The sequence below is a fragment of the Ranitomeya variabilis genome, chromosome 6 (genome assembly GCF_051348905.1).
Source record: "Ranitomeya variabilis isolate aRanVar5 chromosome 6, aRanVar5.hap1, whole genome shotgun sequence".
NCBI lineage: Eukaryota > Metazoa > Chordata > Amphibia > Anura > Dendrobatidae > Ranitomeya > Ranitomeya variabilis.
The window spans coordinates 474,005,840-474,022,174 of record NC_135237.1 but is presented as its reverse complement, the minus strand read 5'-3'; the positions used below and the strand labels follow the sequence as shown (position 1 = coordinate 474,022,174).

Sequence of the window (16,335 nt, the reverse complement as noted above, 5' to 3'; positions counted from 1 at the left end):
GTGCGCCTTTCCAAATCAAGTCCTGTCACTTTAATTAAACACAATTGGACTACAATGAAGGAGTAGAACCATCTCAAGGAGGATCGCAAGGAAATGGGCAGCATGTGACTTAAATATGAGTCTGAGCAAAGGGTTTGAATACTTATGACCATGTGATATTTCAGTTTCTCTTTTTAATTAAATTTGCAAAACTTTCTACATTTCTGTTTTTTTTCCAGTCAAGATGGGGTGCAGAGTGTACATTAATGTGAAAAAAATTAACTTTTTAGAATTTACCAAATGGCTGCAATGAAACAAAGAGTGAAAAATGTAAAGGGGTCTGAATACTTTCTGTACCCACTGTAAATAAAACTATTGAGACACATTCACATCACACTTCCATGAGTTTTTATGAAATCCTATTACAAGTCCAAGAGTCCAAGGGTATTGATATCGAGTTAGTCTGATGTTTGCAGCTATTGTAGCTTTTACTCTTCTGTGAAGGTGTTAAGGGCTCAATAGGTAAGATGGACTCTCTAAGCTGTAGGTCTGATTGAGCAGCACAATTTAGTGGAAATGGTCTTGAAATGTGAAATGTGGATCAGTGAGGACCAAAACTGTCACCAGGTTTGGCCTATATAAGATGCGGCCACTGCCTTTCAGGGCTTATCTACAGTATTCTATAATGCTGTAGATAAGCTCCTGATCCAACCTGAAAGATAAGAAAAATAAGTTTGATTATACTCACCGAGGGGGTGGTCCGGTCTGGGTCAGGTGCCTCCCATCTTCTTGCGATGCCGCCCTCCTGCTTGCTTCACAGGCTTCCCAGCATCGTGCTCCTGGCAGGTGTACTTATCTGCCCTGTTGAGGGCAGAGTAAAGTACTGCAGAGCGCAGGTGCCGTGCCCCTCTGACCTTTACCGGCACCTGCACACTGCAGTATTTGCTCTGCCCTCAACAGGGCAGATAAATACGCCTGCGCAGGAGCGCGATGCCAGGGAGCCTGTGAAGCAAGCAGGAGGGCGACATCGCAAGAAGATGGGAGGCACCGGACCTGGACCTGCGACACCCATCATACCAGACTGCCCTGCAGGTGAGTATAATAAAACTTGTTTTTCTTATCTTTCATCGGGGCTTATCTGCAGCATTATAGAATGCTGTAGATAAGCCCTGAAAGGCAGTGGACGCATCTTATATCGGCCAATAGCTGACAGGTTCGCTTTAAGAAGTCCCTTTATTGGAGATAAGGAGCCTAAGCCATCCTGCAAGAAACAACCCCAAAGCTTTATTCCTCCTTCAGCAAATTGTACAACTGGCACAATGCAGTCAATGTAGACAGGTAGTGAATGCTCTTCTGGCTTTTAACAAACCCAGACTCGTCCATCTGGCTGATACTGTAGATATAAATGTGTGATTCATCTACATAATGAGTTTGCACTTCTCCAGAGCGCAATGACTGTTTTCTCTAGCTAAAACACTCCATTTGACATTTGGCATTGTTCTTGGCGCTGTAAGGCTTATATGCAGCTGCTCGGCCATGGAAACCCATGTCATGAAACTCCTGGAGCACAGTTTTTACGCTGATGTTTATGCAATAATAGGTTTGGAATTGTGCAGTTATTGAATTAGCAGAGCATTGTCGACTTTTTTGCACTATGCACTTCAGCATTCGGCAACCCTACTATGTAATTGCCATTTTGCAGTTGAGATGCTGTGGTTTTTAAATCCTTCCACTTTTCAATAATACCTTTCACAAGTGATGGTGGAATATTTAAGAGTAGAGTTGGCCCAAATCCATTTGCATATCCCATTCCAACAGCCACAAAATTGGTCTGTGGCCACTGCACAGGAGTACTGCCTCTTACTTGTTGGTATCCCCGGCTCTGGTTTTGATTAGCCGGCTTGGCGCGTCATCATTGTAGCAGTGTGCTGCACTGGTTTGCTAATCAAAATAGGAGTCACAGATATCCCTCTCCCATGCAGCGGCCACAAACTAACGTCGTGGCCAGTGGAATGGGATGTCGAAACTATTCACACTAGCTTTATGTAGGAGGGAACAACAGTAGAGTCCTATTACAGGACCACAATGGAATTCAGTGAGCTCTTTAGAAAGACTCATTATTTCACAATTATTTGTAAAAACAGACTGCTTGGCTATGAATTAGATTTTACACACCAGTGGCTATGGGACTGTATGAAAAACCTGAATTCAAAGTTCAAAAGGTGTGTCCTTATACTTTAGTCTTCGTAATTTGCCTACAGTAAACAGTCCATAATACTAATGTGAGCACATTAACAGTATTTACAATGGAATGTAAAATATGGATTATTATAATCACAACAAGGGCAAAAGCTTTTCCTTCTGTTTCCTTTTTTTTAAAAATTGACATTGGAAAAAATAAGTCTCTTATTTTTATTAACTGTTCCGGAATTTACAGACACTTGATCTCATAGTAGTCACTAATAAAAAATCCCCACACAGTTGTAAATGGGAAGAATTAACACTTTGTGGAATTGTTTCTTCATTTGTTTCCGTTTTCTTGCAGTGAATTTGTGGAGTGGCTATTGGAAATTGGAGAAATTCACAAACCTGAAGAAGGTGTTAACCTCGGCCAAGCTTTACTAGAGAACGGAATAATTCATCATGGTAAAATTTGCATCCTAAAACGCATTCTGCCTAATACAAAAGTTAGAACACAAATATTTCTTATACATAAATTTATATATTAAAAAGAATATGTGAAAAGTCCAAAACATTATTCCACTCCTGATATTTTTTTAAAGCAAGCAGCAGACTCTTTAAAAAAAAACAACACATTCTACTTACTGCCCCTGATGCTGCCCACATTCCGTGCTGGTCTTTGCAGTTCTTCAGTAAGGTGATTAACTCTTTATGGACCAGAGAAATTTTTGTTCTTGCACTTTCTTTTTTAGTAGGCTTATTTTAAGAGCCATGACTTTTTTATTCTTCTGTCAACAAAGACATACAAGAGCTGTATTTTTTTGCGGGATGAGTTTTACTTTTGATGAATAAGGGCTTGTGTTTTAAGCTTATGTGTTTACCCATACCAATTTTGTATGATGTATAATGATTTGATTGTTTATTGCATATTCTAGGGAGGTGACAGAAAAAGATCGCAATTCTGGCATTTTGATTTCTTTTTCTCTTTACGGTGTTTACCATTTGGGCTAATTAATTCCATATTTTAATGAATCAGACTTTTATAAATGGGGTGTTAACAAACATGTTTATTTATTTATTATTTTTTCTAACAGGGAAAGAAGGAGGCGATTTGAACTTTTGTATTTCTTATATTTTTAAACACTTTTTTCTTTATTTTTAAACTTTAAAATTGTAAAATTTTTAATTTAATTTTAATTTAATTTAACTTAAATTTTTAATTTAATTTTAATTTTTAATTTTTAAACTTTTAAATTTAACATTTTTAGTCCCCTACGGGACATCAAACTACAAGAGTTTGAATGCTTATATTATATATTAACAATATCCCAGTATTGTAGTAAAAATTGAAAATCTTGGTCTAAACCTATATAGTGACTTGCGAAAGTATTCGGCCCCCTGGAACTTTTCAACCTTTTCCCACATATCATGCTTCAAACATAAAGATACCAAATGTAAATTTTTGGGTGAAGAATTAACAACAAGTGGAACGCAATTGTGAAGTTGAACGAAATTTATTGGTTATTTTAAATTTTTTGGGAAATTCAAAAACTGAAAAATGGGTTGTGCAATATTATTCGGCCCATTTACTTTCAGTGCAGCAAACTCACTCCAGAAGTTCATTGTGGATCTCTGAATGATCCAATGTTGTCCTAAATGCCTAATGATGATAAATATAATCCACCTGTGTGTAGTCTCCGTATAAATGCACCTGCTCTGTGATAGTCTCAGGGTTCTGTTTGAAGCACAGAGAGCATCATGAAGACCAAGGAACACAACAGGCAGGTCTGTGATACTGTTGTGGAGAAGTTTAAAGCCGGATTTGGATACAAAATTATTTCCAAAACTTTAAACATCCCAAGGAGCACTGTGCAAGCGATCATATTGAAATGGAAGGAGTATCATACCATTGCAAATCTACCAAGACCCGGACGAACCTGTAAACTTTCATCTCAAACAAGAAGAAAACTGATCAGAGTTGCAGCCAAGAGGCCCATGATCACTCTGGATGAACTGGAGAGATCTACAGCTGAGGTGGGACAGTCTGTCCATAGAACAACAATCAGTCATACACTGCACAAATCTGGCCTTTATGGAAGAGTGGCAAGAAGAAAGCCATTTCTCAAAGATATCCATAAAAAGTGTCATTTAAAGTTTGCAACAAGCCACCAGGGAGACACACCAAACATGTGCAAGAAGGTGCTCTGGTCAGATGAAACCAAAATCGAACTTTTTGGCAACAAGGCCATACAATATGTTTGGCGTAAAGGCAACACAGCTCATCAACCTGAACACACCATCCCCACTGTCAAACATGGTGGTGGCAGCATCATGGTTTGGGCCTGCTTTTCTTCACCAGGGACAGGGAAGATGGTTAAAATTGATGGGAAGGTGGATGGAGCCAAATACAGGACCATTCTTGAAGAAAACCTGTTGGAGTCTGCAAAAGACCTGTGCCGGGACGGAGATTTGTCTTCCAACAAGACAATGATCCCAAACATAAAGCAAAATCTACAATGGAATGGTTCACAAATATAAGTATCCAGGTGTTAGAATGGCCAAGTCAAAGTCCAGACTTCAATCCAATCGAGAATCTGTGGAAAGAGCTGAAAACTGCTGTTCACAAACGATCTCCATCAAACCTCACTGAGCTCAAGCTGTTTGCCAAGGAAGAATGGGCAAGAATTTCAGTCTCTCAATGTACAAAACTGATAGAGACATACCCCAAGTGACTTGCAGCTGTAATCGCACAAAAGGTGGCGCAACAAAGTATTAAGTTAGAGGAGCCGAATAATATTGCACGCCCCACTTTTCAGTTTTTGAATTTCCACAAAAATTTAAAATAACCAATAGATTTCGTTCAACTTCACAATTGTTTTTAACTTGTTGTTGATTCTTCACCAAAAATTTACAGATGGTATCTTTATGTTTGAAGCATGATATGTGGAAAAAAGTTGAAAAGTTCCAGGGGGCCGAATACTTTTGCAAGGCACTGTAGCTGAGCTTCACAGGAGGATCAAGATGACAGTGGCGGAGTCATAGTAACCTACCGTGCCTTGGCATTCACTGACTGCAGGCTCAGAATTAGGGTCAGCTGTCAGCCAGTGCCAATGGCGCGGTTTCAGGCGCTGCTCACAATGCAGCCAGCGGTGACTGAACCCGTGCCGGCACCACTCGTGTGACTGAAATCCAAATGCTGCTTAAAGGAATAAAGTCATTTCCTCTCAGCAGCAGGGGTCTAAGTGTGGCCCTGGGCAGTTTCAGAATGTTATTAACCTGCAGATTAACCCCATATCTTCAGGAAAATAGCGTTTTTTTCACGCAACAGGTTCTAACTTCCACATACAGTATGTCCACTGGTCGCTTGGTGAACCCTCTGTGCCAACTGAGAACTTCCATAGATCTTGTTGCAATGGATCTCATTGCCTTTTTAAGAATTACTTTTATTCCTGTATGCTTCTCTCCAGCACATAACCAAAGTTGGCCATATTCTGTCGCAGCCACTCAATGCCTAATTCCATTCAGTTGGCCTAGTTGGGGCTTTAAATCAAGAAATGGAGAGATAGTGTTTGTGGTGATTCCAATAAAATGTGTGAAAGTGCCGATAAACAGATGTATAAATCCATAGCAATAAAGAGAGTGAAACGACTTACTGAGTAAATACTTTCAACATATAAAATATGTCTTTGCAATGTGAACAGATGTTATAAACTTTTCATAAAATAGCTTTCTAACATTTTAATGACTTGCTGCATTCCTCAAAAATTATGTACACATTCCTAAAGGACGTGTATGTTTTTATGAGCTGCCTCCATAAGAGCATTGCTGGTTTACAATTTAATACATTCAGTCTTTTAGCAGAGCTTTCTTTTCCACTTGGCTGATCTTTTAATGAACGCGGTACACAAATATATTGAAATGTAATTGCTTTTATCTAGAGGTTGGTGCACTCTACTGATGTGAAACTAATCACAATTTTGTTTCATCTGAAATCTTAATTAATTCTGTCTTTTTGTTAGGTGTGACTTACTTTTATCATTTTTTTTCCTAATACATAACAGGACAATTATAGAAGACAAAGCTGATTGCAAATACTGTTATTAATGTTCCCACAATGTTTTATGCTTCACTTGGTAAAGAATAATGGATCTATTAAATAACACTTGTTCAAATATTTTTGGTATCATAATAATGTTAATGACACGTTTGGGTTTACTTAAAAAAAACAAAACTCCTCAAACTAAATATATGCTCATGTAGCGCTGTCAAAGTCAAGTCGAGAAACACGTTCACATGGCCAGTCTGTTCCTCGGTTACTGATAAATCAGCGTTCGAATTGATATGTAAATGGATATTGTAGGTCTGAAGCCTCTGTCATTCCAGCTCTGTTTCCCATCCAGCGCTGCCTCATCTTACTTGACTGACAGTCTCTATACTGTGCGACTTCAGGCAAAGAAACTGTCAGTCAAGCAGGAGGAGACACCACTGGGCAGGGAATAGAGCTGGAGTGACTGAGGCTTCAGATCTAGAAATAGCTCTTCAGCTTCATTTGCATATCAATTCAAGCGGTGATTTCTCAGAAATGGAGAAACAGTCTAACCATGTAAAGGTAATGATGGACTTGTCTTTGTCTGAGTATACAGTAAATAGTTTTGGGTTGTGAAATCCTGCTGACAGATTTTAAAATCAGTATATAGTTACATGACTTACATTAATGAGATATATATTGTGGAACGTCGGCTCACTTAGCTGCTCCCAGAGTTAGATACAGGAACATATTTGAGTAAAGTCTCTGGGTGGTTTATTGCATCATAAACTAATAAGCCCAAACTAGTAACAGAAAAACAGCCTTTATGGCTCAAATGAAGGTAAAAAGTCCATTTGCAGTCTTTCCCAGTATGGCTCCCGCTTTCTGGGACAATATATACGGCAGATCCTGCAGGAGCTTCAGTCTGGAGGCTTCCTTCCTCCAAATGACAGACTGAGAAAAAAACACTGGCTGGACATTTATCTTCCTGCAGCCATACCCTGGAGGTGGAGATATGGTGGGTAGGCGTCCCGGCTCGCCTATCTCTGACCTACCCATCATGAAAGCCAGACCCAATATAGTGACTGAATTGATCTCAGCACGTCATCCCGGAGGAAAACTCACAACTTTCTCATCATGCAGGATAGCAACCTTATGCTACGTTCACATTAGCGTTCGTCGCCACAGCGTCGGGCGCTGCAGCGTCGCCGCATGCGTCATGCGCCCCTATATTTAACATGGGGGCGCATGGACATGCGTTGCACTTGCGTTTTGTGACGCATGCGTCACTGTGGTGCATGCGTCAGGGCGTCAGCAAGTTGCAGTTTATGATTTGGTTTTCAAAACCATGCAAAAATGGACGCATGCGTCACAAAACGCTGCGTTGTGCATGCGTTTACATTTGCGTTGTGCGTTGTGTCGCCGACGCTGCGGCGCACAACGCAAATGTGAACGTAGCCTTAGCGACACATATCTCTCCTCATGTATGGCGCCAGTGACCCTGTCACAATTTATAATGCTTGGGCAGTCCTGGTCAAAATTACTGTTATGGTGATTGTGAACAGTTAAGCAATTTGAAGATGAAATAATCTCCAAAAGGACTAAAGGTATTTTCATTGTATTTTAGGTAATATATATATATATATATATATATATATATATATATATATATATATATATATATATATATATATATATATATATATATATATATATATATATATATATATATATATATATAATATAAAGCTGAATGTGTGTGTGTGTGTGTGTATGTATGTGTATATGTCCGGGATTGGCATCTGCACCGTCGCAGCTGCAGTCACAAAGTTTTGCACAGTCACACGACTGGGCCTCGAGAGCATCATAGGCTATGTTGTGAGGCGAAATTTTAACCCCACACGTTCCAATTCACTAAACAATTTTGCCCCTATCTACATAATGGGGAAAAAGTGAAAGGAAAAGTGTTGGAGGCAAATTGAGAGCTGCCAGATGTGAACGAGGGGGACTTAAAGAATGAGAGCGATGGCGCCAAAGAGTATATACCGTACAGTTGCTAAGGTGGGGCCCCGACATGGGATACTCACCACACACGGAGATATGAACACACACACAAAATGCGCCACACACTACCACGTGCTTGAACACATATCACCCTCAGCACAAATTTCACCACACATACACCAACCTCGCCACATAAAAGTCGAAACACAAAAGTCAGCACTCTTTGAACCAGCAGTCTTCAGTGCTGCTGGTTCAATTCTGACCGAAAAAAGGACTCGTCTGGCTACCAAAAATGTTGATGATCTAACCTTCATTAAAATGAACCAATCATGGATTTAAAATTATTTTGCCCCACCTTCCCCTGCTGACACGTAGCTTGCCTGAAAAATGTCTTGCTTTTGGCCTCCTCTTACTGACTGCTCCAATTCCTCCATTTGCAGCTGCTGAATGTCCACCCTAGGCCATTTTTTTACCTCCCTAAAAGGGCTGACTCCCCCCACAGGGCCATGGTCACCACCTGGCTCAAGCACCCGTGCGAGTGCCGTTTGCCTGGACAGGTGGGTGTGCCCACTCTTGGGTGACAGCACTGGCACAGGGTCCCTCATAGTACAATGAAGTGTCTCTGACGGTGGTGGCACACAACCACCGTCAGACACACCGTTGTAATATGAGGGGCCGTGTGCCAGTACCATCGCCCACGAGAGAGTGTTCCCCCCAGGTCGAATAGTGCTCTACTACTTGCAAAACTTACCTCTCCCTGCTCCACCACAGTGTAGTCTGTGCTGATAAATCCTTCAATGACACTGCCAATACAAATTTGTTGAAATGATAGATGATAGTAAAAATATACAGGGGCCCTGGCCTCCATTTAGACCAGTTAATACTTTGCATCAACTACCACTGTCTACTACTCAGCAGAGGAGTCCACCCCTGTACGTAGCTATGCCACCTGTTTATTTATGAAAAAATTTTGGCAGACATTTACCTCTCTTTATTATTTTGCCCTACTAACTGTGTCATCCACTCCTTACAGTTGTCCTCCACTGAACAAACCTATGCTGCCAGTTTACTCCTGTTACCAGTTTTGAACTGCATTTAGCCTACTTTTTTATTTTAGGCCTACTAAGTGTGTCTGCGCCACTCATTACACTCGTCCTCTGCTGAACAAACCAATGCCGCTTGTGTACCCCTGTAACCTATTTTAAACTGCATTGAGCCAAATTTTTTATTTTAGGCCTACTACCTGTGTCTGTCTGTGCCACTCAATACAGCTGTCCTCCACTGAACAAAGCTGAGCTTCAATTTTCAGGCTTTCAGCCTGTATCAAATATTAAACTGCATTTGGCCTACTTGTTTGGTTGGGCTTACTAATGGTGTCTGCCGCTCCTTGCTTTTCTCCTCCACTGAACAAAGCTGAGCTTCAATTTTCAAGCTTTCAGCCTATATCAAACATTAAACTGCATTTGGCCTACTTGTTTGGTTAGGCCTACTAACGGTGTCTGCCGCTGCTTGTTGTTCTCCTCCACTGAACAAAGTTGAGCTTCAATTTTCAGGCATTCAGCCTATATCAAATATGAAACTGCATTTGGCCTACTTGTTTGGTTGGGCCTACTAACGGTGTCTGCTGCTGCTTGTTGTTCTCCACTGAACAAAGCAGTGCTGCCTGTTTACTCCTGTTACCAATTTTGAAGTTCATTTGGCCCACTTTATTACTTGGGCCTACTAACTGTGTCTGCCACTCATTACAGTTTTCCTCCACCGAACAAAGCAATGCCGCCTGTTTAGTCCTGTTACCAATTTTGAACTGCATTTAGCCTACTTTAATCTTTGGGCCTATATCTGTGTTTCCTCCTCATCCTGCCCATTGCCCAACCACTGCTAGATGAGTCTGCTGGTACATTGACCCAGACCACTACATTCCCCTTGCGCTCTACACAGCCAGTATCTGACCCTGCTGAAAGTCTGGTTCCCCTTCCCGCATACTATACCACCTTACACAGGGACAAAGAGGAAGGTGCAGATGAAAGTGCAGGTTCCTTCATCAGGTGGGGGGGCATACTCATTGGCGACGTCACTGGCACAGGGCCCCTCATAGTACGCAAAAGTGTCTCTGCCGGTGGGAGGCGCCCCCGCCGTCAAACACACCGCCGTACTTTGAGGGGCCCTGTGCCAGTGCCAATGCGAACGAGTGTGCCCCCCCCTGCTTGCTCAGGATCACAGCACTTGCAAAGTTGAAATACTTACCTCTCCCTGCTCCACTGCCATGATGTAGTCCACGTTTCCTGGGCCCACGAAAAACTTGAGCCAGCCCTACCCCCCCATAACTTTAGCCAAATGACCCCCAATTTTCAATGCCTAACTATTATTATAAGGTAAATTAAGATTGACAAGCTTAAGTAACAAGAATTGATGTTTTTGGCATTAAAATGTGCACTGTAGGTGTTTTCCTGTCCTCCACTCACTGCCGACTTTGCTTCCCTATTGACTTGCATTGGGTTTCGTGTTTCAGTCGGATCCCCGACTTTTCGCAATAATCGGCCAATTTCACCCGACCTGACTTTTGACAAAGTCGGGTTTCGCTCAACTCTACTTTTAATAATTACATTTCTATCTATTTGTTTTGTTTTGTTTTTTGTGTGCAGAATAAATTTTTGTTAACACATTCTATTTTGCTAACAGCAGTTATTAACCGAGGCGAAGCCGGGTAGTACAGCTAGTATCTAATATATAATTGCCTAGAATACTACTTCCTGCAATTTGTGCCAACTTCCGTGGCTTTGTCCGGAGCTAATGTCCGGAGATAATGTTCGGAGCTAATGTCCGAAGCTAATGTCTGGAGCTAATGTCCGGAGCTAATGTCCGGAGATTAATTGCCTAGAATACTACTTCCTGCAATTTGTGCCAACTTCCGTGGCTTTGTCCGGAGCTAATGTCCGGAGATAATGTCCGGAGCTAATGTCCGGAGCTAATGTCCGGAGCTAATGTCCGGAGATAAGTGACGTCACCAATGTCCTACACCCAGGCAGAGCACAGGGGCCCCAGGCAGCATATGGGGCCCCAGGCAGAGCACAGTGGCCCCAGGCAGAGCACAGGGGCCCCAGGCAGCATATGGGGCCCCAGGCAGAGCACAGTGGTCCCAGGTAGAGCACAGGGGCCCCAGGCAGCCTATGGGGCCCCAGGCAGAGCACAGGGGCCCCAGGCAGCATATGGGGCCCCAGGCAGAGCACAGGGGCCCCAGGCAGCATATGGGGCCCCAGGCAGAGCACAGTGGCCCCAGGCAGAGCACAGGGGCCCCAGGCAGCATATGGGGCCCCAGGCAGAGCACAGTGGTCCCAGGCAGAGCACAAGGGCCCCAGGCAGCCTATGGGGCCCCAGGCAGAGCACAGTGGCCCCAGGCAAAACATGGGGCCCCAGGCAGAGCACAGGGGCCCCAGGCAGAGCACAGGGGCCCCAGGCAGCATATGGGGCCCCAGGCAGAGCACAGTGGCCCCAGGCAGAGCACAGGGGCCCCAGGCAGAACATGGGGCCCCAGGCAGAGCACAGTGGTCCCAGGCAGAGCACAGGGGCCCCAGGCAGCCTATGGGGCCCCAGGCAGAGCACAGTGGCCCCAGGCAAAACATGGGGCCCCAGGCAGAGCACAGGGGCCCCAGGCAGAGCACAGGGGCCCCAGGCAGCATATGGGGCCCCAGGCAGAGCACAGTGGCCCCAGGCAGAGCACAGGGGCCCCAGGCAGAACATGGGGCCCCAGGCAGAGCACAGGGGCCCCAGGCAGAGCACAGGGGCCCCAGGCAGCATATGGGGCCCCAGGCAGAGCACAGGGGCCCCAGGCAGCATATGGGGCCCCAGGCAGAGCACAGTGGCCCCAGGCAGAGCACAGGGGCCCCAGGCAGCATATGGGGCCCCAGGCAGAGCACAGTGGTCCCAGGCAGAGCACAGGGGCCCCAGGCAGCCTATGGGGCCCCAGGCAGAGCACAGGGGCCCCAGGCAGCATATGGGGCCCCAGGCAGAGCACAGGGGCCCCAGGCAGCATATGGGGCCCCAGGCAGAGCACAGTGGCCCCAGGCAGAGCACAGGGGCCCCAGGCAGAACATGGGGCCCCAGGCAGAGCACAGGGGCCCCAGGCAGCATATGGGGCCCCAGGCAGAGCACAGGGGCCCCAGGCAGCATATGGGGCCCCAGGCAGAGCACAGCGATATTTTGGACCACTGTGCGGTGTTTCAGACCCCCTGTGTGTTGTCTGGGGCCCTGTTCTTAAGTATATTAAAGATTAAAGTAACGTATATTAAAGTATATTATAGATCAAATTTGACACGTTTATGAGCACCATTGAGTGATATACTCAAGAATGACATAATTTTTCAACATTTTATGGTTTCAAACTGTAAACACTCAGAGATTTTTTTACTTCAACCAGAAAACCTTAACGGTTCATAAAAAACTTGACTGTTCAGGATATGATAAAAGTCATAGTATTCTGAATCTTTAACTTATAAAGATACCTTTACATGGGGTGATTATTAGTTCCAGAGAGGCTTTCGGCCGATAATTGTACACATGGCTGGTGACAGGACAATACAATATAAACGTTCAAAGGTAAACACTGATAACATTAAAATCTAATATATAATTGCCTAGAATACTACTTCCGGCAATTTGTGCCAACTTCCGTGGCTTTGTCCGGAGATAATGTCCGGAGATAAGTGACGTCACCAGCGTCCTACACCTGCTCAGGGTGGACAAAGATATATGCCTTCGTGGTGCGCGGCACTTTTCTGATTGGTTGCCGCCTGCCGCGAGCGACCAATCAGAAATGTGCCGTACTGTGACACACTCCGCCCGCCATTTTGGTGTGATTTTTGAATTTTTACCTCACAGCAAGTTTTTACTGCATGGAGGCGGTCCCAGTGACGTCGCTCTTCAAGCTCCTGCCGAATTTCGTCAAAAAAATGATAATACCATTTACCAAAACTATATATATTTAGTTGTGAAGTGGTTCAGTGACATTTTCACACCAATTTTGAACTTTTGTTTGGTGTTTTCTCCATATACTGCCTATTATTCACTGACTGTTATACTGATTGACTGCCGTTTATTAACCTCTTCTTTGCCACACTGGGTATATTGCTCTATTATTTGCCACATAAAGACATTGTCCATTATTGCCCAGCAATTTCTCTGCAATATAAACTGCCTATTTATTAATATCTGTATTCCTGCAAAGAACTATTGCCTATTATTAACTGGCTATTTTCCTACTACCTGACACTGCCTCTTATTAACCTGTTGTTTGCCACCACCACGCTTAAAGCTGTTTAGCTTAGCCAACATGAGCTCTAATAGTAAGGATACTAATGACACAGAGCCCAAAGCTGCTGAAGGCGCACGTAAGATTAGGTCTGATATAAAGTATACTAATAATGCAGAGCAAAAAGACGCCGATGCCGCACGTAAGCGTAAACAGCGTGCTAACAAGAGTACAGAGGATAGATGCAAGCGCCTGGACACTGTTAAGTATAGTAATGACACAGAGTCCAAAGCTGCTGATGGCGCACGTAAGATCAGGTCTGATATAAAGTATGGTAATGATGCAGAGCGAAAAGCCGCCGATGCCGCACGTAAGCGTAAACAGCGTGTTAACAAGAGTACAGAGGATAGATGCAAGTGCCTGGATACTGTTAAGTATACTAATGACACAGAGTGTAAAGCTGCTGATGGCGCACGTAAGATCAGGTCTGATATAAAGTATGGTAATGATGCAGAGCGAAAAGCCGCCGATGCCACACGTAAGCGCAAACAGCGTGTTAACAAGAGTACAGAGGATAGATGCAAGCGCCTGGATACTGTTAAGTATACTAATGACACAAAGTCCAAAGCTGCTGATGGCGCACGTAAGATCAGGTCTGATATAAAGTATGGTAATGATGCAGAGCGAAAAGCCGCCGATGCTGCACGTAAGCGCAAACAGCGTGCTAACAAGAGTACAGAGGAGAGATGCAAGCGCCTGGACACTGTTAAGTATACTAATGACACAGAGCCCAAAGCTGCTGATGGCGCACGTAACATCAGGTCTGATAATAAGTATACCAATGACGCAGAGCGAAAAGCCGCCGATGCTGCACGTAAGCGTAAACAGCGTGCTAACAAGAGTACAGAGGATAGATGCAAGCGCCTGGACACTGTTAAGTATACTAATGACACAGAGCCCAAAGCTGCTGATGACGCACGTAACATCAGGTCTGATAATAAGTATACCAATGACGCAGAGCGAAAAGCCGCCGATGCCGCACGTAAGCGCAAACAGCGTGCTAACGAGACTACAGAGGACAGACAGAAGCGCTTGGACACTGTTAATGCTGCTTGCAATAAACGCATTACTAATGAGTCTTTTGAGGACAAAACTAATCGATTAAGTAATAAAGCTGCTGCTGCACGCTCTCAACGTTGCAAACATAATATTTCCACGTCCTCAGTCATAGATTCTGCCCACAATACAGCTTCTTTGTCTCCATTCATAGAATGTGTGCAGCCTGAAGCTCCTTTAACCGTTGGTAAATCTGCACGTAAGCGCAAACACTGTCCTACTTACACTCCAAATGATAAACGCCGTCGCCTGTACACCGTTAAGTCTGCTTATAAGACATGCTTCACACCTGACTCTTCTAAGGCAACAAACAAACCATTACCAAATGCAGCTGGTGCACGCCGTGAACGGCGCAAAAAAACCGCTTGCACCTCCATATTAATAAACCCTGACCACGATACACCTTCCAACTCCTCAGTGATTGAATCTGTGGACAGTGAAGATCCTCTACCAGGTCCACGCTTTATATATGTTGGCTTAAAGAAACATTCCATTGCTCCGTCACCACAACCTGTACCTCAACATCCTACAGGTTTTACTAATGATGACAGTACCATAGTAGAACACTCCTGTGGTCCTATTAACTATTTATATGAACATTGTCAAGCATTACATTTTAATGCTGAGATACCAGCAGATAAAAATTTTACTCTGTGTTGTCACAAGAGTAAAGTGCATATACCTATACCCCAATATCCCGAGGTCTTTAAACGATTGCTGACAGGGGAGAGTGAGTTCAGTAAGAATCTCATGGAAAATATTTGTAGTATTAACAGCTCATTTGCTTTCGCCTCCATGGGTGCCAATATATCCCCACCTGGACATGGCCCTTACTGTTTCCGTATACATGGACAAATATATCATCGTACTGGAACCCTACATCCCAGTGATGATCAAGTTCCAGCTTATGCCCAACTGTATATTTTGGATACCGCTACCGCGAATGAACAACGTTTAAACTGTGAACAAAATCAAAAATGTCATCCCACTTTGATGAGTATAATTGCTCTTCAGTTAGACAATGTGAATCCCTTTGTTGCTGCCTACAAAATGTTACGAGATGTGGAACATGAAGAACATCTTAAAGCTGAAGCTAATGGCACTCTCATGCCAAATATCATCATGGCCCTTAAACAAGATCGGAATCAAGACCCTCGCCGATATAATAATCCAACTGTCAATGAAGTTGCTGTCGTATTTGAAAATGACAATGGAGAGCCACCATTTAATCGTGATATTTTAATACATTTACAACCGGACCCCAAAAATCCTTTGGCGCCAAGAACACAACAGGTCAGCATTCTACACAGTAATTTAGATGCTTTACTCTATCCTTTATTTTTCCCTTACGGAGACCAGGGCTGGCATGATGGCCTCAAGCAACAAGGGCAAAGTCCACGCAGAGTTACACAACTGCAATATTACTGCTATGTGCTGTCTGTCCGTAATCAGTTTAATCCACTCCTGAATGGTGGCAAACTCACTCAGCAGTACTTAGTGGATGCTTATGTGAAAATCGAGGCAAATCGCCTAAATTATATCCGTCAACACCAAAAGGATTTGAAAGTAGAGGATTATTGTGTACTCCAGGAACATCTCCAGAAAAAATCCATTGAGAAGGGCATCCCCATTGGAAAAACGGTCATTTTACCATCTTCGTTTGAAGGCAGTCCCAGGAATATGCAGCAGCGGTACCAGGATGCCATGGCTATTGTGACTAAATATGGTCGTCCTGATCTATTCATCACCATGACCTGTAATCCGAAATGGAATGAGATTACTG

General features: G+C 43.7%; 1 protein-coding gene across 1 annotated transcript in view; it reads left to right on the top strand.

Annotated features, from left to right (window-relative positions):
* Positions 1–16,335, top strand: part of PREX2 (phosphatidylinositol-3,4,5-trisphosphate dependent Rac exchange factor 2) — a 487,967-nt gene that overhangs the window by 212,021 nt on the left and 259,611 nt on the right. Inside the window, exon 11 of the mRNA XM_077270643.1 lies at positions 2,525–2,625. Coding sequence (XP_077126758.1) covers positions 2,525–2,625 — 101 coding nt within the window. The remainder of the gene's footprint in view (positions 1–2,524; positions 2,626–16,335) is intronic.